Below are 26037 nucleotides of genomic sequence, written 5' to 3'. Positions count from 1 at the left end.
CATTAATCACACAGATCCCCCTGACCAACCGCGTCTCTAATACTCAAGGTTAAAAGATGCATATTCATGACACATGTATTCAAATGCACAGACATGCCCGACAAACCCAACCCCCTCCTTTTGAAACCACCCCCCCCCCAACTCCCCATCTACCGCCTATTAGCCCTTTAATTACAAAACTGTGCTGCAGTATTAAAGGTTTGTTTAGATAAAGCAGAGCATCTGGTCAGATTAGCCCTTTACATTATTTTTAGGGAGTAGAATAAAATATTAAAACAGAGGGAATAAAGTGACATAAGCTTCCATCTACACCACACATAGTGAACCTCTGCTGTCCAAAATTGTGGCATTTTGATCAACTTGAAACAAAACATCAAACTGTTTAGCTGCTCTCAAGCACCGTTTGCGTGTTCCTCAAATAACTTCTGAGGCTTGATGAATAATTACGCAATTTATTGAATCGTTCGAAAATCAACATATATATTTACGATAAAATCACGATATGCTGTTTTAACATCTGAAAGGTTTCGGCGCACCATAATACTAAAAACACGAGTTCACAATTGATGTGAACTGTGATAACTAAACTAAATTATTGTAGCACATATAACGGACGAAAACAATAAATAAAGATTCTTACACATAAACGGCTGTTTTAAATGTATTTAAGAGTCTTTAAGTCTTTAAAACTCTCCATGTGTTTTATATGGATAATTTTTTATGTTTTTTAATCAAATCAAAAGAGCAGTCGGTTTATGTACCAGTGTATATATGATTGTTTTACAGGCTCGTGATTATACATTGTACAAGATAATCACTATGAACCATTAAAAAATACATGCATAGGCTTACATACACACACACACACACACAGGTGTGTGTGTGTGTGTGTGTGTGTGTGTGTGTGTGTGTGTGTGTGTGTGTGTGTGTGTGTGTGTGTGTGTGTGTGTGTGTGTGTGTGTGTGTTTGTGCGTGCGTGCGTGTGTGTGAGGCAAAATAACTCACCATCATTCCGTTCAAACTATTTACAGTATGATCATATTTGCGTATTTGTCAACGGTATAGGCAAATAAATAATGTACAAATTAAGCAATTCATCTACTTAAGAAAAATAGTCAAAAAAGATATTTTCCATTCATCAAAGCCAGATTCAAAGGTGATTTTACAGTAGATTTAAAACGATCTCCTCGTTCTAACAGGCAATACTTTCCAGATGAGTTTTTGTATGCTTGTGCAATGGCGGCCTCTTGTGGTCACATTGCTGAAACGCTGTTGTGAACGTTATAAACAAACGGATGGACTTTCAATTGCTTCACAAGACTCTTGTTTTAGAAGTATCTCCGCACGAATGTATGAGCAAATATAAGGATAAATGATTGGTCTTTATTTATTGAATAACGTTGTTGAATTTTAAAATGCAGTTGTCACAGTTACTCTAGTGTTGGGAACTTATTTGGGAACAAAAATACACGAGTAAGCACATTATCTGAGAATTGCATTTTCTAAAATATTTAAAGCTTAAAGGTGTATGTTAGACAACGATTTAAAGAAAAAGATCCGTTGAAATATGATGCATTGGTTGATGGTATTTTCCCAACAGTACCCCCTATAGATTCGCAACGGAAGTGCAGGTCTTCTTGCGATTGTGATAGAAATGCCTGTCAAACTAAATTAAGATGTATTATTAAAGACTGTAAATGACACGTTTACATTAACCCGAGAAACATAATCATGGGAGTTCCAGCTTAACCCAGTTATGATCAGTCAACCATTTTAGGGATGACATATCGATATGCAAATAATGCCATTTTAATGATATTTAATATATTATTTATAAATTACAGAAAATAGATTATGTTCTTTTATCGCGTGGTATACATTTCCCAAACAGGAGAACACATCTGACAAATTACAAAATTTTCATGAACAACCAACAGATGGAGCCCATTGCTAACTAAATCACATACTACCGGTTTAGGGCCACTTCACGTTCATTCATTCATTAGTTCATCAATTAATTTTATAGGCTAATAATGCTAAACTATTTCTTAAAAAATATGAAATAACACAGACGTGACAAACTGAATGACGCTGTAACTAAAGATAACTTAATAACGTAATACCTGTTTTATTAATATAACATAAACTAGTATTACATTACATTTAATAATTAGGTTTTACTTCCGAATTTTCAATATAGTCAACCTTTGCCTAAAAATGTCCTCTTTGTATGTTATCAAGTAGCTTGAGGTATCACCCTGTTTTTTAAACAGCATAGCAGATTACCACAACTAAATTTTATATCTATCTGCGCCGTATTCAAGGTTTATACAGACCTTTCACAGACATCACTGAACCCCCCCTGGACAACACCCCATTCAAAAACCATCCAGTTCTCTCTGAGAGATCTTTTCAGGTCACTTTTGACTCTGAGACATTCAGGGTGATTGACAGCTTCAAATACCTCTGTCATTGGGTTGCAATGAACTAAAGTCAAACCAACAATGCAAATAGCCACTATTCTGCTGCTGATGCTGCAGTCATAAAAAGACAGGCCAAGGCTCTCATGTTAACACACAGTACTAGGCAATGGGGAGCTGTGGTTTCTTTGGATAAACAGCACAATCACGTTTACAAAAGTGTGTACGTATTTATGTTATTATCTTATGTATTGCATTCGTGTGGAAAGGACTGAAAGACATTACCAACTACAAGTCATTATCCCCTCAGTCTGTGGGTAATAAGTCTCACCCATCACACCCACTTACACCCTATCTCTACTATAATGTTAACACCTCCTCTTGATACTCAACCTGCACTTAGGATCTGCGAAGAGGATGTGTGAAAACAAAAGATCAGAAAAGCACCAGGCCCAGACAATGTCTCACCCTCCTGTCTGTCGCCCATCTTCACTCAGATCCTTAACAGATCCTTGGAGCACATGTACAATCAGCACCGGAGCTCCGGATGTGTTCTCTCCCCACTGCTCTTCTCACTCAACATAAATGAAGGCATCTCAACAGACCCTTCTGTCAAACTCCTGAAGTGTGCAGATGACACTGCTGTCATTGGACTTATCCAAGGCGGTGAGGAATCTGCTTACAGAAGGGAGGTTACTCAGCTGGCTGACTGGTGCAGCCAAAACAACCTAATGCTGATGGCCTCAAGACCGTAGAGATGATCGTTGACTTCAGAAGGAAGCCTTCTTCACTCCCTCCCCTCACCATCTTGGACAGCACTGTGGCTACCGTGGAGTCATTCAGGTTTCTGGGTTCCACTGTCTCTCAGGACCTGAAGTGGGAGTATACTCCATTGTAGAAAGGCTCCGTCAATTGAGGAAGTTCAACCTACCACAGGAGCTACTGACCTAGTTTTATTCAGCAGTTATCAAATCTGTCCTGTGCACTTTAATAACTGTTTGGTTTGGCTACGAAGACTACAACAGACAGTTCGTGGTGCTGAGAAGATTATTGGTGTTCCCTTGCCCACACTACAGGACCTATATGATTCCAGAATAAAGAACAGGGCTAGAAAAATCAACAGACTCCACTCACCCTGGACACAAACTTTTTGAACTGTTGCCCTCTGGCCAGCGCTTGAGAGCACTATGCACAAGGACTTCCATAAGCAGTGTTTTCCCTTAGGCCATCTCCCTCCTTAACAGTTAACTTCTCCTCAAGAGCAACAATCCACTCTTTTCTACACCTAAATTGTACATTATAATGCCTTATGTACATTTATGTTTACATGTGCATTACTCTACTTCTGCACACAAAGAACACATTATCATACTATGTGTAAATAATGTAAATTTAACAATACACTACTCTATACAATGTCTCTGTACAATCCCAGCCAAAAGTGATGTTAACCTTGGACAACTGACATCTTCGCTTTTTGTTCAACTATATTATGACAGATGCATGAAAAGCTTTGTATTCATGTGGCAAATATACAGTACAGTCAGTGTTGGGTAAGTTACTCTGAAAAAGTAATTAGTTACTGATTACTAATTACTTTCAATATCCTACATCCACTTTGTTCAGTTAAGTGAATCAAGGGTAGACATAAAGCTACTCTTAATTCATCCAAATAAATCATATGAAAACTACATAAAGTTCTCTCATTAACTGACTAAAGTATTACAAATGTGAGAAAGATACATAAAAGCATTCGTTTTAAAGTTAGACTTTGAAATTTAATGTCAATTGCACTATTTTATACATTACACAGTATTTAGTTCGATTACATCTGAAGTAACTGTAATTAAATTACAGAGAAAATAAGAGTAATCCCTTACTTTACTTTTTTTAGGTAAAAGTAATTACATTACAGTAACTTATTACTTAGTAACTAGTTACACCCAACACTGAGTACAGTATATACGTAGTTGGGGTATACACTGAAGCTCAACTTTAAAGTCACTGTGTAATTCAAAATGAAAATACTAATTTTCTTGCACAGTGATCGTTATAAATGATTTATCCATGCACACCATTATTTTTGTAAAATTTATTTGCAGTTGTAGCCTAATCTTTACTTAAAAACATAAAGCTCCACTCCCCCTCTAAACAACAATTTTTCTAATTTCAGAAGCCGTTTCACTTATATGGAAAAGAAGAAAATTGCAAGTTCTGCTTCATGGTAACTTTAAGAAGTATTTAAGAGGGCTTGATAAAGTTATACACAACACGCGCAAAGTTAATAAAGACATAGCCCAGAAGAATGATAAGCCTTCTAAATATTATTAAAAGAGAGGATCAACATTTATTAATAACAGATGAAATTGTAGTTTTTATGCATGTTTTATTCATTGTTTGTTTGTATATTAGAATAAACACCAGGGGATGCATTCATGCATTACACAGAGTTATTATTAATATAGAAATTTAATTGGAATTGAAAATTATACTAAGATACGAAACAAAAACTACAGCTATATGCTTTACAAGGACAAAAGAACAACATTTTAAATTGCTCTAATGATCCACTTTATTGACAAAACCAAGGCAGACTGCTATGGTGGTTCAGAACAATATAGTTTGAAATATAAATAATAGTTTATTTATTTGTTCAGATTTGGATGTGTGATGTCATTTTCCAACATTCACCAATTGTCAAGGTTAAACTTCAGACTTGCCAGACCACAAAAGCTTCTCCCTACAGATTCACCAATTGATGTGACAAGGCTTTTGGAGTATTGTGTGACAAATGCCATTCTTCCAGCAGCAAATCAGTTTAATATTGAACGGACTGTTTCTCAAACATGTTTTTTTAGACAACAAGCATGTGTGAGCAAAAACATTCCAAAACAACACAAAAGGCCACATTAAAAAGTTTAATATTAAGACATTCAGCATACAAAACAACCCAAAGTTTAAACCAATGACATTGTCATTGCAGATCAAAATTATTCAAACGTTTTTCTCATCCTCACATGGCGCAATGAAATCATGTCAGTATAAATAGAGTCATTTTATATTAATAAATACATTCAAAACAAAGATAACTTAAAGCAAATATATTCTCTGTTAATAAGTTATAATTCAAAACATTTCTTAATTTTGGTCATAAATGCAAACTCAAGATTGCTTCAAAACCAAACCCCTAAAAACGCTACACCTGAAAGCTATCACAAAAGTGGTTGCTTATTCTTTTTGCTATGATGATGCAACACATCCACCACAATATGATGGAAAATGCTGTAACACATTTACAGTGGAGCATCATACTCATGATATTTTAAAACGCTTATAAATGAATATGGAAACTACAGTGATTTTAGCGAGAAATGGTAAACAGGTTTGTGAAATAACTGCTACTGGTTGACTATGTCATTTTAAATATTGCAATTGCATGAGTTATAGGCTCAAAATTAAAGCTAAAATCACACCGAAATGTCTACAGTATCTAAATAACTATTCTTCTCATAATTTACTTGTGACAAATAATGAAACAATACATTAAAAAACAGGAGTGAACCAAGCCAAGCACCGTTGCAAGTTTAAATGCTAAAATGTTATTCAGCTTAACTACTCTATTGAAAGCAGCCAAGCCATTTTGAGACACTTCATTTCAAAGCTGTATAAAATGCAAAAACCGAATACAGAAAATGGCTGAAATTATAGACTTTATAAAATTATAGGACTATGCATGAATCATGTCTAGTTTAGAATTTGATGTCTGTTTAATATCAGGTAGATTGATATCCAGCTTGAATATATAATTAGGAACATTCTATTTAAAATTAACAATATTTTCAGAAACCATTAAAACATGGTTAAAGAGATTTTCTTTTTGTTAAACCGTTTAGACTTCAACATAAGGTCTGACAAACTAGCATCCAATTTTGCCAACCATCCATCATTTGGATGCCTCCCAAAATGTGTTAGTACCAGCACAAACAATCTGCATTAACGTCTCAAATTGTTGAAATACTGCTGTTAATCTTCATGAATAATCTACAGGCAGTAAAAAAATCTTATTGTCAACATGTTTCTTCGACTTTTCCTCTTTGGTAGTGGCACTCTAACATACAAACTAATCTGAGAAGATGCTGAAACCATTACAAATTGTAAATTCATACCGCAAATCAAGAGCGAAAGCTGGGATGGTAGACAAATGTTTGTTTTCCAGTCATAAAATAACTAGACAATAACCCACTTTTGAAGCACAAAGTTACAAGTTCTCTACTGTCAAATTTTGCATCCTTTGGCCATCTTGCGCTTCTATCTGAGGTATTCTTCTTCTGAAAAGCTGTCCAGACTATTATCATCATCATCACTACCCTCCAGTTCAGGTAGATCCCCCCACAGCAGCAGGTTTTGCCCTATGAAAGACAAGTATTTTACTGATGTGTCAAATACACATTACAGGTGTCGATATAGAAGTGACCAGGTGTGGACGTGTCTCTCAAACCTGTTGCATCCAGTCTATTGATGGTGAACACAGCCTCACTGTTAAACATCCAAAAGTGTCCATTGTTGCAGGAGAGCAAGCAGGGCTTACACGGGGCAACCACGTGATATCCCACAACATTTCCACTGAATGTGCAGAAAGAGCCAGAAAGACAGACAAAAACACCCAATTTAAAATAATTTGCAAGGCAACGAAAAAGCAAACAGAACAGCAAATACCTCAGTGAAACCAATGGACTGAGTATTAAAGCTATAAACACAACAGGGCAAAACAACAACATCTAATATAAACTTACCAATCTACATACATACATGTGTTGCCATGTAGATACATGCCAAATATATTGCATTCTTTATGATTTATGAACAATATCCATCTCTAAACTGTAGAGACACATCACAAGCAATAACAGGGTAAAAGTTATGAAAAGAAAAAAATGCATTATATGAAGATAACTTGTTTGTTTACCATTTTAAACATGCAATGTCTCTTAACTTGCATTTGCAGCTCTCGGTGGAATAACAGCTTGCTACAAAATCAACCGTCCTAAAGGGGAAAAAAGTCATGTTTATGTGTTATATATAAACAAATTCGCCATATTTGATATGAACTGAACAGGTTTGTGTAATGAGTGATCTAGTCATAGAATCCTCACCTGTTTGGAGGTATATCCGTTGAGAACAACTCGATTTCCGTATCGGCTAACAGTACAGCTTTCATCCCTCTCATACACAGAAGACTGTCACAGTATATACAGTTGACTTGGGTCACACACTTATTCTTGAAATTTGAAGTAGACATTGTAGCAGGTTAAGAACTTATTCACTGCTCCTTACAAAACGCCGGGTCGTGCTTGACCTAGAACAATAAGAGACGAGTCGGCAGCGTGTGACAGCCTCACAGTGCACTAAAACTGATAACCTGCACCTGCCTGGCTGGCTAGCTAGCTAGCGTTAGCCTGTCTTCTACATGTATAACGTTTGCTGTCTTTAGGTCCTAGTCCTCTTATCACACAAATGGTAAGTCCTTTAACATGTGCATTATAAACCGAAGTCCATTGTGATTTCTGGTCTTTTCACGCTTCGGTAAGAATGAACGATAGCTAAGTGTAGATAACCTTTCTTGTTAGAAAGCTAAGTTAGCTAGCTAAATATGAACTCGTTTTCTATGAAGACGTTCGGATATAAAGGCTTTCGCGATCCAAATAGCAGAGCGGCACACTGCACGTTTGTTAAAGTCCTTTACCGTTGCAACAGGGCGTAGCTTGCTAAGCTACGTTTGTTTACCCCAGCTACAATGCGGACAAGTACTTCCGAAAACATTTTCAAACGGCCTTATGCCTCAAGGCGATTGGCTTAAATTTACCATATCTCGCATGTGATTGGTCAGATCAAAATTCTCAGCGAATGATTACAGTACCCACAAAACCACATTTTATTTGTTTGCTTTGTAGCGAGAAAGAAATATAATTGTAACAGAAATAAAAATAAAAGTCTCAACGAAGTTTTCCGTTTTGGTAGTAATGTACAAAAGGCAAAAAAGTCACTAAAACGAACGCTTTTTAAATATCAGCTCGTCATTAAGACGTTAAGAACTTTTTTTTACCGTACAAATGTTCGATAAAACGTCGTTAAAGGTGATTTTATAGATTCGTGTCGTGCTCTTGTGTAACCAATGACCAAAGAGGGGGGATGTTCTTTATCTTCCATGAAAACAGGCGGGGTTTGAGTTTGGGAAAATTCAGAGAATAGCGTAACAGTAAGTCTTGTGGGAGACTTTTGCTAAACAAATCTATTTTATAGATGGAAATCGTCTTTCGAGGTAAGTTGTTGATCGATTCATTTAATAAGCACGCGATTTACGCGCTATAAATCTCCTTAAGGAGCGTGGGAATCTCCTAAAGGAAACCCCAGAGCGTCCAGGGTCTGGCGTTCCCTAAAAGTCTTTACTTTTCAGATCACGTTGGTCGGCAAACTACCGTTGAGCCACACGACACCGAACAACACTGTAAAGAGCTTCGTTTCGAAACGGTGGTCTCCGTAAAAACGTGTATTTCGTGCCCCGATAGCTGCGTTGAAACACCCGAGTAGCTTATCTCAGGGGACCTGCTTTTTAAAGAATTGAAACAAAGAGAAAAAAGTTTGAGGAAGTTTACTGGAAGCAACTGATCTTTACAAATTTGTTCCAGTAAGGATTTTGTCTTTTCTTTCTGTGTAGTGTGATGCTGGAGAGCCCGAGGGTGACGTTAAGAGTGGTTAAAGGTCTAACCCTCGCCTTCATTCTGCGCTGAGAAAACTGTGTAGCCACACACGGATGATCTGTTGTCCTCTGTCCGCTAGAGGAAAGCAGAAACTTTTGAAGGCACTGCCTCTGAAACTGCTGATCGTGTGCGAGTGAGCGGATGGGATGAAACTCGTCCTTTTCTATTCATTTCCCGCACGCTTTTGGAGTCGTACGCGGACGCATTCTTCCTAGGACGCCAGAGGCAGCTCGAACTAATAATGCGGCGAGATTGATCATCTTCAGGAGACAATAACCATCTTAGTGACTGCTTTCCGTTCCAGCATACTCATCATCCTTGGATATCTGTAGACGAAGGATCTTTTGTTCTGCTGTTTCTCGCTGTAACAGGACTTATTTCGTTTACACCGATATGACGTCTCCAGCTAAATTCCGAAAGGACAAGGAGATTATAGCCGAATATGAAACGCACGTTAAAGGTAAGCGACATACGTCTTTAATGAAACGTAAATCGTGTATAATGTACATTCTCACACATCCACCATTATGACGGGTTACACTGAAGGCTGTATGCGACAATGTATAGCGGTAACCTACGCGGAGAACAAGGTCGCATTAACGAAGAGACGCGTTAGCGCATTTCTTTGACTTTGTGAGAAACAATAGTAGCACATTCTCCACATGTGGCAATGTGTCTAAACCGAACGATAGATGTGTCTGTCAGTGATAGTAATCTATTATCTGGACCAATGCACTGGCAACGTGCGAAGCCGCCTTGACAATAGATAAACTTAAATGTTTTGTGACAAACACAGACCATAGCTTCTGATATGTCAAAATGACATTAAAACGACATTTATGCGACGTCTGTGCATTGTTGCTCTCAGTCAACGTGCGGAGGTTGTATGTATGGACAAGGCAGGGCGTTTTCTTTTGCCCCGCATGTCTCTCTATACGAGCTGATGTGCTGCAAGCTATCGATTTTGTTTAAACATGTGCTGGCTGTATGAAGCTTACATTTGTTTTTTAAGTCGAGGATACGCAACACCTTTAAGACTGAAGTCGTGGTTTAATTTGATCATGACATGGCTGACAGAACGGCTACGTGGGTAAAAGTGTTACGCTTGGTGACAGTTTGGTACCGATTATTACCTCATTCATACTATGCTGTGGTAACGAAATCAAGTTTGATAGTGGAGTTGGGGGGTGTTTTGTCTTTTGGGGGCAGTAATGTAGCTTTTCTTGAAGTGATTGTAACAACACACCCCGCATCTCTCTTCACTCCAGATGTGGCACGTTAGTGTCTCACGAGGGGGTCACGTTCCCATAGAAACATATGCCTGATGAAATGAAACTAAGCTGTTTATAATTGAGAGATGGCTTGAATGATTTCCTTCATTAGTAAAGCTCCCTATCATGTATTTAAAGCCATTTCTAATGTGTGCTTGCCCGGTTACTGACAATTTGAATGGAGCATTGAGGAACCCAGCCTGTTGCTGAGTGTGGGGAAATCTATATTAATAAGAGACTTTTTTACAACCAGACTTTTTGTATTTTTTCCAACCATAACCGGATCATTAGTACAAAATATTTTTAGCATATTTGTTTTTGTCATCATTGTAATGTTGTCATGGATGCCTATACTGTAGACGACCTTGACATATCAGCATGTTTAAGTTTGTTATTTTTATATCAACACAATTAACAGAGAGCGTTGAAAGGCCCTGAAGTGTTCAGTGCAAAGAGAGATGTCGCTTTACTTTGTAAAATAAATATTCATCCTAAAGACAAAGATATTCATTTTGCCCTGTTAGCTCTCCTCATCTGGATTTCGTATCATCGCGCTTGCTAAATCCGTTTTTACAAAGTAAATCCCTTTATCTTTTCTGCCATTGTTAAAAGAGAGAATAAAAATGGTTGCCAGACCTGTTTTGTAAATAATTTTGAACCGACAGTTGGGAAAGAAACAATAATACAGATGATTTCCTCTCTTTGGATCTAAGGGGGCACACGCTGAAAAGTGGCCTAGATTTAGAAAGAAACCAGATCTCTGATTTGGCAAAAAAAGTATTTCATGAATTAGTGGCAGAAAGAGGAAACGGTAATTGCCTGGTGTGATCCATTTCTGTTATGAGGCAACCAGACATGAAGAGAAAATCTGTAACCCAAGAAGGCAGTGAGAGACGGATCAAAGCTGCGTACGCTTCTAACTGGATTATCATTGATTATCTTCAGCTTGATGTGAAACATAGTTTTTCATTCAAGCTGTGTTCTTACTCCTGGTATCTTGAAGTTTATTTTATTCTGGTGTGGTGAATTCATGCTGATTCTGAGCATTTGCTTTTGCTGCTTGTATTTTATGTAATTATTTAGAGAATTTCTATTCAAATAGAAGGTTCAGTGTGTACTATGCAACCTTTTTCCGATGCCTCTGGTTTTCTGTTCAAATAGTAGCACACACAAAATCCAATTTATCCAAGACTTTACTGATGGCTCAGGTTGGATTTTCTCACCTGACTGGATTTGGAGAGACACGGAATATTGTTCTTTACCTCCCAATGTACTGTACATGTGTTTTTTTTCCTCAAATGGGTGGAAGGATTGGATAATGAAGCTATACACCTCAGACTCAGGCAGGGAGTGATTCTGTCTGTAGTTGAGATGTGTCTTTGAATATAAAGAGCTTTCAGAAGCTGTAGGAAATTGAGTGATTAAACAATAGTAAAATGTAAGGCATGAAGATACAAACATTCTACATTGTTATCATGAAGATATAAGGGTAAACATGTTCTTCATTCATATGAAACAAGCTTCAGTGACACTGCATAGTGAAAAACGAATCGGAGTAGACAAATTTTGTAGATATTTTTATTTGAATAGTGATTTTTGACACTTGTGTATGTAGGTTGCTGTGCCATTCCGTTTGAAGTGTTGATGCGTTCGTTGGTTTTGGGGGAGGGTGTAAATGCCGAGCTCAGAGCCTTACATTTTCCTTCTCAACATTTTCAGCATAGCTTCTCACATTTCTCTGTTTAAATGTCAGTAATCACTACATTCATCCAATTTCTGTGCAGAAACAACCCCTTTCTTTTGATCCGGTTCACACTGTATTCTGCATGGCTTCCCCTGTATTCACAGTCACAGCCATTGACTGCTCAGTTCTCATTCTGCAACAGCAGTGCTGGCAGTCATAGGTGAAATGAGGAAGTCTTCACAGCCCAAGCAGCTGTTGGCTTAATCTAGCAGAAACAAACAGAATAGGAAAAGGGGAAGAATACCCATCTAATGGTCTCAATCGGTGTGGGTTTTTTTGAGCACACACATTGACATTTATGGATCACAAGCGACTGGTTTAAAAATTTAGTTTTGCACATTAACAGAGAGCGACATATTGGTGAGGCTGGTTAACTGGCTGGTGTTTGCAGTTTTGTATAAAGATCAGCATCTGATGCTGAATCAATTGGTCGTTTGCAATCACATGGTTTTTGTGACGTGCGAGGTGCGGCTGGAGGGCAGAAAGTGATTTTCCTCCATAGAAATTCACAAACTCAAAGTAACAACCTGAAAAACGACCAGGTAATCCCAAATTTCTGTCAAACCTTACTTGAAATAAACACTGGCTTCTTTAAAAAGATCAAAAAGAACTTCTACGAAGAGCAAGTTCAACGTGAGAGTATTTTTGTCCCCTGGAATAAGTGCTTGTTCTTTTAACAGTAGCTAGTGTTTATTACAGTTTAGGTTTAAAGAAATTAGTTTTTACGTGGTCGTTGTTTCAGTACGTTAAGCTGTTTCATTATAATGCACTCATGTGGTTAGAAATGCTTAACGCAAAATTCAATTATTCTGTTTAATCAGGACTCTTTCTTTGCAGCTAGTGTCCATCACAAGGTTCTTGAGCAGTACATTTGAGGTCACTTGATCATTGTTTAGGTAATTTAAACCTTGTTAAGCGTTTTAGAAAGTCATCCGGCTCGGCTCATCCCAACCGCAGATTCAGGTTTACAAGCCTCTTTTATCACCGTTTCACAGCCAATACTCGCATTTTCCCCCTTCATGAACGTAAACGTTTGCTACACAATAATTACACCTTTCATGGTTTGATCGATTTGAACAGTAAAAAATTACGCAAAACACATGTATTTTCAGTTTGATATTGTGAATTACTATGGAGAAAATCACTTGGTGCCCTCCATCGGCACTTCGCACAGTGCCTTGACATCATGTGCAACTAACCTATTGTAGCTAATCAAGACAAGAATACATGGGTATATACAACACAATCTTGCGGAAATTCATAATATATTAAATTCATAACTAATTAATATGAATTCGTATGATCTCATTAGTACATTTGACTACTATTTGCTTTTGCGCCAGTGATGTTAAGTTAAGGGAGGGGCTTCATTAGGGTGTTTCAATAACAAAAAATTTTTTAGAGGATCTGTTGTATATAATATAATATATATAACTGTATAGTTGAATTAAGACCTAAAATAAGGAAGCGTTATTTTTTTATTACCTTCAAATGAGTTATTTCTATAAGAAATACAGAATGTAAATGTACTTTCTGAGTTCTGAAATAATCTCCTCCAGGAAGGATGTTTGTTTAAGGGATTTGAGGGGAAAGGACGGAGATACAGTGCACAGCACACATGTATTGTTGCTATTGTGTTGCTCGGAATTGGAAACTCACCCCTGATTTCTGGGCTTCCTGTCAGAGGACCAGCCCTAAGATAGTTGACCTGAATCAGGGTGAAGGTCCCTGGTTTTAGAATAAACAAGAGCTGTTATAAACCCTGTTAACCATGTGGTCTTGATTCGAAATACTTGTTTGTTTATGACTGGTGCAGTGGTTACTGTGAGAAACGTTTCATTTTGTTTTAAAGTAGAAAGCGGGGATTTTTTATTTTGTGAAAGATAAAAAAAAAGGTCTGCATGATTGAACCCAATGTGGACTTTTGGCCGGTTTATAGCATCCAAAGTTCGTGTCATGTTCCTATGAAGTCTTTGCTATTTTTTCTGTAGTTCACACATCTGCAGAGGGATTTCAGCTCTTTAATCAATTATTTATTTCTGTTTCCAATTACTTTGGATCACAGGTTTCTTTACCTTTGGGCTACAGGTATAATATTTGGTTCCACGAATGGACAAACAGAGCCTGATGTTTATGAACGCAACAGAAAGACGTAATTGCCAACAGATGCCGATTCCTCTGGATGGACACTCTCAGACACACAAACTGTTACCTGAGACAGAACAGGAAAGAAAGAATGACTTTCAAATCACACCCCTCCAAATGCCATTATGGTGCTTGTACCGCATCAGCATAATTTACTGTGGAAATGAAAATGTCTGTATCGGCTCTCTGTTCCTGCTTATTAATCTTCCAACCTGCTCCTCAATATCAATTTAGTTAGTACAACAGTACAGCTGGTGGGGGGGAATGATTACAATGGTTATTCCCAATCCTGAATCTGGCAGACTGGTTCACAAAGTGAGAAGAAGAAAAATCAAGGCTGATTCTCTGAGGCTAAACAGCACTCAACCTGTATCCACTTAAACTCTGCTCAGGGACCGGCCATTTCCAAACCATCTTCCAGCAATCCTTTTAATTTTTATTAAGTACATTAGCAAGCATCCAAATGGTGCGCTCACACAAGTGCACATTTCCATGGCCTGTCTCGTAGATGAATGACGCTGGACTCAATAATGCAATTCTGCTGTCAGTGCATGCTAAATGTCCCGCTCACCAGCAGGCCTTCAGACGGCTATGGTAAAGTCATCAAACACTTTCTTAGTTTTCTTCCAAAGAAGGTTTGGGGGAGGGTAGGCAGGAGCCTGCAGAGTGGAAAACCATTTGCATTCAGACTTCCATCTCCTACCTCTTTCTCACAGTGAAATAGGCAGTTTTGGCTCTACAGGATTTCGCCTTCTGCAGAATTAAATACATGGTAAGAAAGCAAGTGACAAAGTCAGCTGTAAGAACCAGTGCATTTTACATTGAAGATCAAATGAAAGAACAAACTGCTATGTGTTTTGGTCGTTTTGATTGGATGATGCAAAACAGGAAGTGCTTACCTTGGAGAAGTGTTTATTACTGGTTACTTTTCAGTGGCACAGATGTGGCTGTTTTTCATTAGCTGCTTTGAAGATGCCTCATTTGCACATAGAATATCCATCAACTCTGTTACCTCTGCGCCTCGGGTTAGATTTACATAAAAAGAAGATCAGTTCTAGTAAATAAAGAAGGCACGGATGAGTGTTAGTTTAGCACTGAAGGAACTGATTTGTCTGTTTCATGAAATGCAGCTTGACCTTAAATTAGGAAAATCATGTGTACCGAGGCAACTCCCTGATATTGATAACTGTTATCCTGACTCTTGTTTGAGAATTGAAAAAAAAACGACTTTAACTTTTTCCACCATCGTTTTAAAAAAGTTGCAAGAGCATTATAAATAATTTTCACACAACTTTGATGGCCAATGTTTTCTTCTATGAATATATGAACACACAATATATCACATTCAATTATATCTTCAGTTTTTAATGTGAGTAGGTTTCTTAAAAAAATACAACCATTTGAACCTTTTTTCCCCCAAGATTGGATTCAGAACGATTTTCAAAACATATATGCTGTTTTTATATCTGTAAATGCTAAATATATAAGGTAAATTATATTGCCAGACATTTCCATCAATGGCGTTGTCTCACAAAACGTTATAAATGGTTGGTAAACAGATAAGATCTGTAAGTACTCATAGTTTTGTTCAAATTTCTGACACGGGTATAGCATGTAAACGTCTGCATTCACACACTCGCATATACTATGTTTAACGCAAAGGACAAAACCGATAATATTTAAAATCCTTCTATAGCCAAAAGTGTGAAAATATTGCTTTTACCGACCGATAACGATTATCGGCCGATATATCCGTGCATCTCTAATTGGAATACTCAGTTAAAGAGCGCACCACTGTGAGTTTGAATAGGAACATATAAACTCTGTACAATCGAAGTGTCCCTCACGACCAGGGGGCGAAGCCAAGCCATTATCTTACCAAGACAAGTGCCCAAGTGGGAAAAGTTTCTTGTAATAAGGAAGCATTGACGTTTGTCTAATTGGGCTTTCCCGTAGGTTGTTTCAGTTCCTCCACCTAATACAAATACAGAGATTGTGACAATGGAGGCCACATCTCACACAGCAACAGACCTGAGACCTGTAGGAATGTGCAACATGAGTCAGGATCACAGTCTTTGGAGAGGCCTGGTGTCTTTTCTAGCTACTTCTCCTTTCTTTCCAAATCTGCTTTCGTTCTGCTCGAACAATACGAGTATTGTGTAGGCCTGCAGGACCAAAGCGCTCTCTGTTCGCCTATTGTTCTTTTCTTCTTGGCCTGCTCACTCCTACTTTGCTCTCAAACCCTGAAATTATGTTTGTCAGTTAGGATGAAATATGACACATTGGCCCTCTCCCCCTAAACCTTTTTTAATAATTGCAAACACATGACGTTTTAACACACGGTTGACCACACACTTCGGCATTAAGTTTCTGTTTTCTAAGCATTTCCGCAAGGAAAGGTACACGGTTTCACGTGACCACATGCTATATTCCCTAAATGCTCATTTGAACGCACCTTATTTATCACATGTCTAGGCTCTACATTGGCTGTTAAATCTATCCAAAATGCAGCAGTTAGTTTTTTCAGGTTGCACAGAATAAGCGAATTACTATCAAAACCTTCCTATATTAACAAAAGCATATTTTTATCCTCAATAAAAAGTCAATAAATACAGCCGCCCCTTTCGACAAACAATTGAAAGCGAGGTATAAGATGTCTAAGAAATCCCTTGGGTCAGGAGAGGAAACAGATTGTTTCGTAGTGTTAAGGACTGCTTTGTTTCCTGTCTCTGTTAGGCAGGTTTTCGATTATAGCGACTGACCGCTCCATGGCTTTCTTGCTCACATCCGTGCCTAAAATCCAGCTGTATACTGCTTTAATCCATCCAGGTTTAAAGTTAAGCATCTAGTAATGCTACACATCACAAAAGTCAACACGAGTTCTTATAATTACCATGCAAAAGCATTTTGGACTGTGTGAAGCATGACATAATGTCTGCCACGCTCACCTTAACATTCAGACAATCTCAAATGCCTTGTTTTTGTCTAGCGCGTGTTTCTGCCAAAAACAAACAATCTACCTTCATTTTCTTTTTGCAAATTCATCAGACAAAATATGAAATTCTCTCTTCATGATGACATCAATTTCCCTCAGAGATGTTTTTTCCTCAAACCGCCACTTTTGAAGTCATCTATTTTCTCATCTTCTCATCCAACAGAACAATGTTTTGCAAATCTAACGAGACAAATAGCTCGTTTTTTTACTCCTCCTATGTGTTCTACCTAACTCGCATTATTCAGTTTTACATTGATAGGATTGTTTATGATGTGGATAATAAATGGCTCCTTTCAAATGTATTAATGACCACAAGAGCTTAATGCTGCCTTTGAAGGGAGAGTGTATAAACTTGGCGCTTAATCCCTGTATTTGTTATGCTGCATTTATTATTGATCCAGCTTTTAAATGCAATTCATTTCTAAAACTTTGCAGCCTATGTGTTGCCAAATAAATGTTCAAATCCAATAAAGCGTACGGGATAAATGGTTTGTTGGCTGTATATGAAGAATATTGGCACAAATAGAGCTCCAGTGATTAGCGCAAACGCTCGGCACAGAATATAACAGTCAAGGTGTAGATGTCTGCAGGATTTGCTACATTGGCAGTGAGGTTACCATGATACATTCAGCGTGGACATTCAGCTCCTCTGCCTGGGTCACAAGTCCTCTAATGTGGTTTTAATGAAGCAATTCATCACTGTTCTTTGTTTTTGTCGTAATATGTGGTCTCTCCCTCTCCGCAAACATGCTTATGTTTCCACTGATCTGATCTCGGGGAGTCGGCGAGCCCTATGTACACCTCATCTCTATTCTAATATGCTTGCATAAATTACTCGGAGCCATTTTACATGTTTTAAAGTATCAGCTGTGATCTTTTTTTATGGCCGTATTATGTGAACGCAGGCTCAGAGAGTTGAGTTTTTCCCCTCCTTATCAGCGTTGCTTTGAAATATAAGATAATGCCACACTGTCTGCGCCAAAACCGCTTTCAATTATACACATACATAAAGTTACACTACTAGCTACAGTTGTGGTTGTGATACTGGGGACCCTCACCACTTCATATTTTGTAGACAATGGGTGTGTTGGATAAGGGAGGCCAAGATTTTTATAGGTAACTACAACTTAAACTTGTTATATGTAATATTTTGGAGGATATATTGACAGAAATGTAATATAGTATACATAACTATGATTTTAGACGTGTATAAAGACCTTACATAATGAAGTGTTATGTTTTTATTACCTGAGAAGGAGCTGTTTCTATCTACATACACTGCGGGTCCCCTTGCATAGAATTCACCATGTTGTTTCTACAGTAGCTCTAAATGGGCAAACTGCTCTACAGAGCGTTTAAAATGTTATTTTTCGTAAGAACATTATCTCCTTCGGCAAAGATGCGAAAACGTGATTACATCTTAGTCCTGTGTCAGCTACCAAAGTGCTTCGGAAAGAAGGGGTGGAGTGAGCCATTTTTTCCAATTTGCAACTCTACCACTTGAGGCTGCTAAATATAATATACTGGACTTTTAAAACATATGTCTTAATCAAATGTACACACACTTTGGAGTGAACCACCGAGTGGACAGACACTGACCCCGACGTTTTATATTTTGGATTACCCACAGACCCTTGACGAGGAACCCTAGGAGGTTCCTGAGTCGAGGACGAGCGGATCTCAGCCCGCCGTGGGCTTTCGTAGTTTTACTCAAACCAGATGTCCTCTCACCCTGCACATGACTCCATAATGAGAGCCAAACCTGAGACTCTTCATTCCTTTTCCTCATTCTAGGCCTGTTTTGAACAATATTCCTCCTTACATAATAATTTAGGGGCTCGTTTTATAGTTGTAATGGATGTTTTTCTCCTTTGTAAGTCAGCACAACCCTAGTGCATACTGCATGCTTGTTCTTGCTGGGCCTGTAAATCCAAGGCATGCTTGACAAAAGCACATCAGTTTTCATTAAGACACATGCAAATATAATAATTTAACGGAGATAAATCAGGAGGAATGCCTGTAAAAAGTTGCTTTAAACAAGTTTATGGTTTTTATTGCATTGCCCTGAGCTATTGTGTGTTGCTAAATGCTCACTTGCACGTTCTCAAAAACCTTGAAAACCTCTTGTATTCAATGATTTTAACTTCACTAATGTTCGTTTATATATATATGGTTAATTATCGCTTGCTTGGCTTTACGTGTAAATAGACCTTTTGTTGCAAACAACGAGTGAAAGATCGTATAGTAAAAGCAATACATCGATACATGTGTACAAGTGTGAACCTATACTGTTTATCATTTTTCTTTTCTCTCCAAAAAACAGATATTTCTTTCCTGTCTTACCCTAGCTATAGACGTCTCATGTGTTAACATGATCCCGCATACTCTCAGTGTGCTGTAGAAGTTTTGTTATAACCACTAATATATGTCAGAAACCGCATTATTTCTGGCTTTCTATGTGAAAAATGTAGTCAGGCCGTGACAGTTCAGTGATTTAGTCCTGTAGAGATTCCTTGTGTTTTCATATCCGTCTGAAGGCACTAATCTGAATTATCAGCGGTATGATGTGCCAATTTCTTTTGTTGCTGTTTTACCAGACAGAGTAGTTCACAGTTAAGCAGACCCTTAATACCGCACTCCCAGACCACATCACTCGCACCACCAAACTGTCACAAATGCCAATGCGGTCAATGAACAAATATAAATCCGTCATAAGGTTAGGAACCCATACATTTTTTTCCTTTAAATGGTAGTTAACTGCGGGGTACAAGCTAGTGTTTTTAAATTCCCCTGGTTTCCCATGACTGCTCCTTGGTATTTTAAGAGACATCTGACATCCACACACACAGTCGCACATTTCACACATTTTACAAAAAAAAACATTCATTGAATGGGGAATGAAGAATTTAAGCTAAGAGACACGTTGTCTCAACAGTCGATCTTTTTCAAACTGACTGGAACAGAGCTTATAACCACACCCCACGATTCTCAATACCGCTCCCCGGAGCCCTTTAATATTGCACAGTTGAGGTGTTTCTGAAATGACACACCCAATATGAGTGTTTGAGCTCTGCTAATGTTGTGAAAAGGCAGGTGTTACAATTTTACAGACCTCCTGATGTCATATATCCAACGCAGGATAGTCGCTTAGAGATTTCCTTTTTGACAGTTGCACCCCAAAGCCAATGTTAGCGTTGACATTTTGTTTTTATTTATACATAATTTAAGCATCCTCGATGTAAGTCACAATCCCTTTGATATGCTCCACCCACACACCTCCTGTTTATTAGGAAATGCGTCAGGAATAAAAACTGCACTCTTAACATTTATGCTGATCTGTGTGTCTGTCTCTTGTTCTCTTCCTATATCTGTGTCTTCTCCCCCGGTTACTTTACAAAGGCCCCATTGGAGTGGGAAGTAATAATTCGGGACAGTTAGGGGCCCCAGTCATCTGACCCCACCAGCAGTCCCACACAGGAATGCCCAAAGCATAGAAATCTCTGTCTTGTCTTTTGATTTATTCACACTGTTACTGTAAGGTATTTCTCAGGAGCTCGCAGTATAATTTACAGCATGATAATGCGACATTTGAATCATGGGGGGAACATAGAGGTCTTTTGTTTAATGGACAGATTAATAATCATAAACTTGTTTCATCTTTATTAGCATGGAACTGCTGTGCAGCTATGTGTACTTTATAATTGAGAAGTTGATTGCAAAATTTCAATACTTTCTATAATGAAACATGGAGAATTTCATGCAAAGGGACCCACGGTGTATGAAGAAAGAAAAAGCTCATTCTTAGGTAATAAAAACATAACTCTTCGTTATGTAAGATCTTTATACACCTTTGAAGACATGTTATGTATATAAGATTGCATTTCTGTCAATAGATCCTCCAAAACATGACACACTGGACCTTAAAAATAAATGATTCAATAAGTAGTCTGACCCTCATTTCTACATTTCTCTCATATTTTAAGTGAACACTACAGTAAATACTAAACTAATTTTACTAATACTACACTAAATTTTGTATTTTAATATTTGTATTTTAAATTTTGGACTATATCGCTTATGTACTTTTTAAACGTTGTATCTCCACATTTTGTGATTAAAAAAAAGCATTATTATAAGTCACCCTTTATGTTTGTAACTCAAATATCTAACCTATAAAAGTATTAAAGTGTTTTTCAATTTTGACAAGATAGTGTTAAATCGTTTAAAAATTTAAGTGTTTCTTCAATTTCCTGAAAAACAGGGAATTCGGACATCCAAGGTTTCAAAAGGACAGCGACGATATCTTTGTTTTATTTAGGCAAAAAATGAACTGAAGGTTTAACTATTTTGTGCTGACTGCAGTGCTAAAGTTCAGATACAGTCGTGGCGTTTGAGCTCAGCGACATCAAACAGCTTCCTGTTGGGAAGAGATTCCAACCTCCCTTTAATGTTCCTTAGATAAAACAACCGTTTCAAAGACAGACTAGGAAAACAAATGCAAGCTGTATCAGTTTTCTTCCAGCCTAGCACGTCATTTATAAAGCAAGCATTTTTCTGTTAGAGGAAATAGTAGACATGTTATAGTTGATCACTTCCATGTATCTTCCTGGGGGTTAATGCACAGTATGAAGTCATATTATCTCTGCTTTCTGCAACCCAGCTGACAAACAGATGAGGCGACTACTTAAATGGAATATCTTTGAGCACTTGTGCTCATTTCACACTCGGCAAGAGATCTCTGAGATTGAGCGCTTGTGTTCTTGAAAAAGCATTGCAACTGTATTTCACCACTTTGGATTGAATAAGAAGTGTTGAAAGTCACTGTTAATCTTTACAGCAGACCAAAACTGTGCTTCACTGAACAGTCTGTGGTTTGTCTCTCGGTAAATAATAGATTGTCTTTCCCCCGTGCACAACAGACCTTTCTGTTCACCCACTAGATTGCATGTGTGTGATGGTGTGACGTCTATGTGGAAGATTGGCCGTTTTAAATGAGGGATAAGGTCACAGAGGATGTCATTTTTAGTCTAAAAAAATACTTACTGTCAGTATTCCCTCACTCTTGGTTTTGACATTTTTGGAAAATGATATACCAACTAAGCAATAGTAGGGCTGTGGAATTTATCGAAAGTGAATCGTAATTGTCAATTTTGGCCTTTATCAATTGCAAAAACGAAATAATCGAGGTAAATAATTATCGTGCAGTATTCCATTTTTTGCAAGGATCGTCTCTTTTCTTGTACAAATCCACAGCGCAGACCTTTCCTTTACAGTGGTTCAGCAGTGCTATTTCTTAACATTTATGTTTCAGTTAAATTAAGAATTTAAAAGCCAAGTTAACAGTCCAGTGTGTAATTTATTTGGATCCTTAGAATGAGATATTTCTATCTACATACTGTACACTGCAGGTCCCCCTACATGTAATTCACCTTGTTGTTTCTACAGTAGCCCTAATCTGACCTGGCATGTTGATAACAATTTTTTTATATAATCCATAGTATTATCCTGGTAATATTTGAAGTATTGTTATTATATAATTTTGTGTTATGGTTGTTTAGAACAATGATCGCATATTTGCCAATTTTGCCAAACACTTTTTCAGTTAGTTGTTATTTTTCAGTCCATAAATGAACAGAAGATAAAGAGAACACAAAGCAGGCGGCTGGAGAAGCAGAACTTCTATTTTTCCTCTCTTTTTTACTTTCATTTCTGCTTTCTGTTTTTGGGCTGGTTAAGGGAAACCTTAATCCAGCTTTTACTGGCTGAGCCATAAACCTCTATCATATACGGAACTGTGTAAGTGTTTGAAGTTCTTAAAGAGGAGGTGTGCATGAGGAGAGTGTTGTGTCGGAGGATGGACTGGATAGCTTAGACTTTTTGTGTTGGCCAGTCCCGGCCCTGTTCAAGGCCCCTCTGATAACATGGCCTCGCTACCGCTGGAATATCTGTCCTTTGGCCGAATCTTATTTGTTCAGCTCGGAAGAGTCCAGTGTAGATACTTCAAGCGACATTGAAGGAAAGGGTGTGGCATCAAACGCAGAGGCCAGCCATTGTCTTCCTACAGTATCTCACAGTGGAGTGCGTGTCGTTTTTACGACTGCAGTGCTGTTTTAGTGATTTCTGTAGCTGCCAGTGTCAGGAGATTTTCTGTGCGTGAGATTGCCACTGAATGGATCTGCAGTGCATCAATGCATCTCTTGGTGCCCTGAACTCACGCTGTGTCCACTTTGCATTGTCTAATGATGCCTGTTGGGGGGAGTTTGGCATCCTGCCACTGACCTCTGCTCTCGGCGGCCCAGGGCCTCTCAACGCTATTACCATGGCAACAGGAGACCCCCCAACTACAATGGCTGGAAACAATCTGATGCATCATCTCTCTGTGAAACGCGAGGAGGAACAGTGCAACAGACCTCATTCTCTCTGGGATGTGTTGTTTGTTTAGTTGGTTCACATGTTTGGTTCACAACAAAAGTGTTCCTCATAATTAACAATCAAACTGTTAAAGAGATGAAAGAGATTAAGAGATAAGATTTCTTTCACCAAACCTGTATGACTTTCTTCTGCACTCCACAACAGATGATATTATAAAGCTGGTTTGTAGATGAACAGCATTGGCCCCCATTGACTTCCATTGGATGGAAGCAATTGCATTACTACTACTTAAACAGAAAGTAGCGCTGAACAGCTAACGCAATGCAAATCAAATTATTATTACAAAAAATAAAACGGATTTCATAGGGCCCTATACTGGCTCAATCATTTTGTGTAGTTGTAACCCAAAAAAGTTACAAATGTAGCTTTAAATTAGTAATAGATAAACAAGCTTTGCTTTTTCCCATTCCTTCAGCTTGTCCACCTCAGACGGTCTCACAAGACCCCTCCTGTTGATCCAATATCCTGCCTCTGCAACGTAGGGGTCCTCCATAATCCTCTTCCTTTACGCCCATCTTCCTAAACCCTTAGGCGTAATTTGCGGGTGGGACAGGTAGGACATGTCCCCACCAATTTTTGGAAGAAATTACAAAACGCTTGCAGAAGTTGTGAATTGTTTAGGATCCATTATAATCTACAAGTTGTGGAAAACGCAGGATGCACCACCTCTCACTATCTCCCATTGCTCACACTACTTTTACAGAGTCTTGAAATGCATGCATCATCTGCGTTCGCAGCGCTTGCTTGTGAATTCAGTGTCCAAGCTCGAAAATGCGTAAACCAACGAACAAGCCAAGTGACCTTCCCCAAATTACAGGTTGGGTATCACATACTGTGAGAGCTGGAGTCAAAAAGCAGAGTAGGCAATAGACGGACAGCTCACTATAGCCTATAGGATAAATATTCCCAACGAGTTATTACAGAAACAATATTTAAGTACGAATTGTTACGGAAAAGTTACGCCACTGCCAAAACCACATTAAACCTATGCTATTGATGACTGCTTGGGTTCGGAGAATGCCTTCTGGTCTCATTATAGATTTGACACCCAGACAAGATTACAGTACTGTAGTATTAAAGGCATATGCTGAATCTTCAAAGCAAAATTCAGACAGCCAGTCGCTGCGGAGCTCTGGTAAAGACACGGTCAGACTTGACTTTGAGCATGCAAACATTTCTGCACTCCCATGAATTTGCAGATCAGAGTTCACCACACTTGAACTTTTCAATGCAGCGAAAATACGCATGTGTATAAAGGAAAGTCAATGGAGGTGACCGTGGCATAAGCCGTCTGCCTTCCAGTCGCTGTAGGTACCTGGGTTTTCTCTAGCCTTTGGAAGATTAAAAATCTCTGGGGATCTTTTAAGCAACTTTACCTGTGGTTTATTAGTTGCCTCTAGAAACACAATCTCAAGTCTGGTTGATTCTAGCTGGCATGACAAATGCTAACAATTCTACTTTTCCACAAATGTCCAAATTCTAAATTCCCTCATTAGCGGCGGATAATCACAAGTAAACATTTTAGCACTAGCATACTTATCACAATCACAGCAGGCTAATCTGGGTATGTGCTACTCCAAATTGCTTTTTGCCGCCATCTGGGGCTGTTCAGAGTTTATAAATCTTATTATTCGAGTTGTTATGCATAGATTACACAGCAACACCACCACCAAATGCCCGGAAGTGAAAACATTCTTAACGTCTAATCTGTTTTTTATGCATTCTAAATAGATTCACTTTTTTCTCAGACTCATTGAGGATAATCTTTGTGCTGTTTTGCAAAAAAGTAAAAATCTAATATCACCTGGTAACATTGGAAAGGTCTTGGGATTTAGACCTCACTGTGGTTCTCATCATCCCATTGCCAGATGATTCTCTCACTATGTCAAAAATAATCATCCGTTGGCTACCTCCTGCTGCAGACACACATGGCTGTTCAGTTTTCTGTTGCGCATAACAACCCACCCCTGATTAAACCCATAGGGCAAATAAATTCCTCCTGATATAACCCCACTGTTCCACACTATTAAGTGTGCTTCAACTGCAGCATACTCCCTGATTCTTGCACTTAAATTCTCAGCTTTACCCTCCCTCTTGTTTCTGTGTAAATTACCTCCTTGCAGTTTCTGCAGTCTGCTGCATTTATGTTGCAGCATGAAATGTCGTCTCTCAGTGAACGCTGTGGCATTAGAGCACCTGCAGTCACCTTATATGTGAGCAAATAAAAACAGGCGGTGTAATTTAGAACAATGTGTCCCGATATACCCCCCCT

At 38.3% G+C, this 26037-nt stretch overlaps 2 protein-coding genes across 4 annotated transcripts in view; one reads left to right on the top strand and one right to left on the bottom strand.

Annotated features, from left to right (window-relative positions):
- Nucleotides 1-4796: 4796 nt before the first annotated feature.
- LOC306909543 (protein FAM72A) lies at nucleotides 4797-8536 on the bottom strand. The gene is made up of 4 exons (XM_079483365.1): nucleotides 7574-8536; nucleotides 7387-7464; nucleotides 6919-7043; nucleotides 4797-6829 (listed from the first exon to the last, which is right to left on the bottom strand). Exons 1-4 carry the CDS (start codon nucleotides 7717-7719, stop codon nucleotides 6729-6731), a joined length of 450 nt encoding a protein of 149 aa, XP_079339491.1. The 5' UTR covers nucleotides 7720-8536; the 3' UTR covers nucleotides 4797-6728.
- A 68-nt stretch (nucleotides 8537-8604) lies between these two features.
- srgap2 (SLIT-ROBO Rho GTPase activating protein 2) overlaps nucleotides 8605-26037 on the top strand; it is a 75492-nt gene continuing 58059 nt past the window's right edge. For all 3 annotated transcript variants that reach the window (XM_079483864.1, XM_079483863.1, XM_079483865.1), the window contains exons 1-2: nucleotides 8605-8739; nucleotides 9136-9638. In XM_079483864.1, the coding sequence (XP_079339990.1) occupies nucleotides 9572-9638 (67 nt within the window). In that variant the 5' untranslated portion in view covers nucleotides 8605-8739; nucleotides 9136-9571. The remainder of the gene's footprint in view (nucleotides 8740-9135; nucleotides 9639-26037) is intronic.

Source organism: Barbatula barbatula, assembly GCF_947034865.1.
Source record: "Barbatula barbatula genome assembly, chromosome: 20".
Classification (NCBI taxonomy): domain Eukaryota; kingdom Metazoa; phylum Chordata; class Actinopteri; order Cypriniformes; family Nemacheilidae; genus Barbatula; species Barbatula barbatula.
This window is presented reverse-complemented; position numbering and strand designations above follow the sequence as displayed.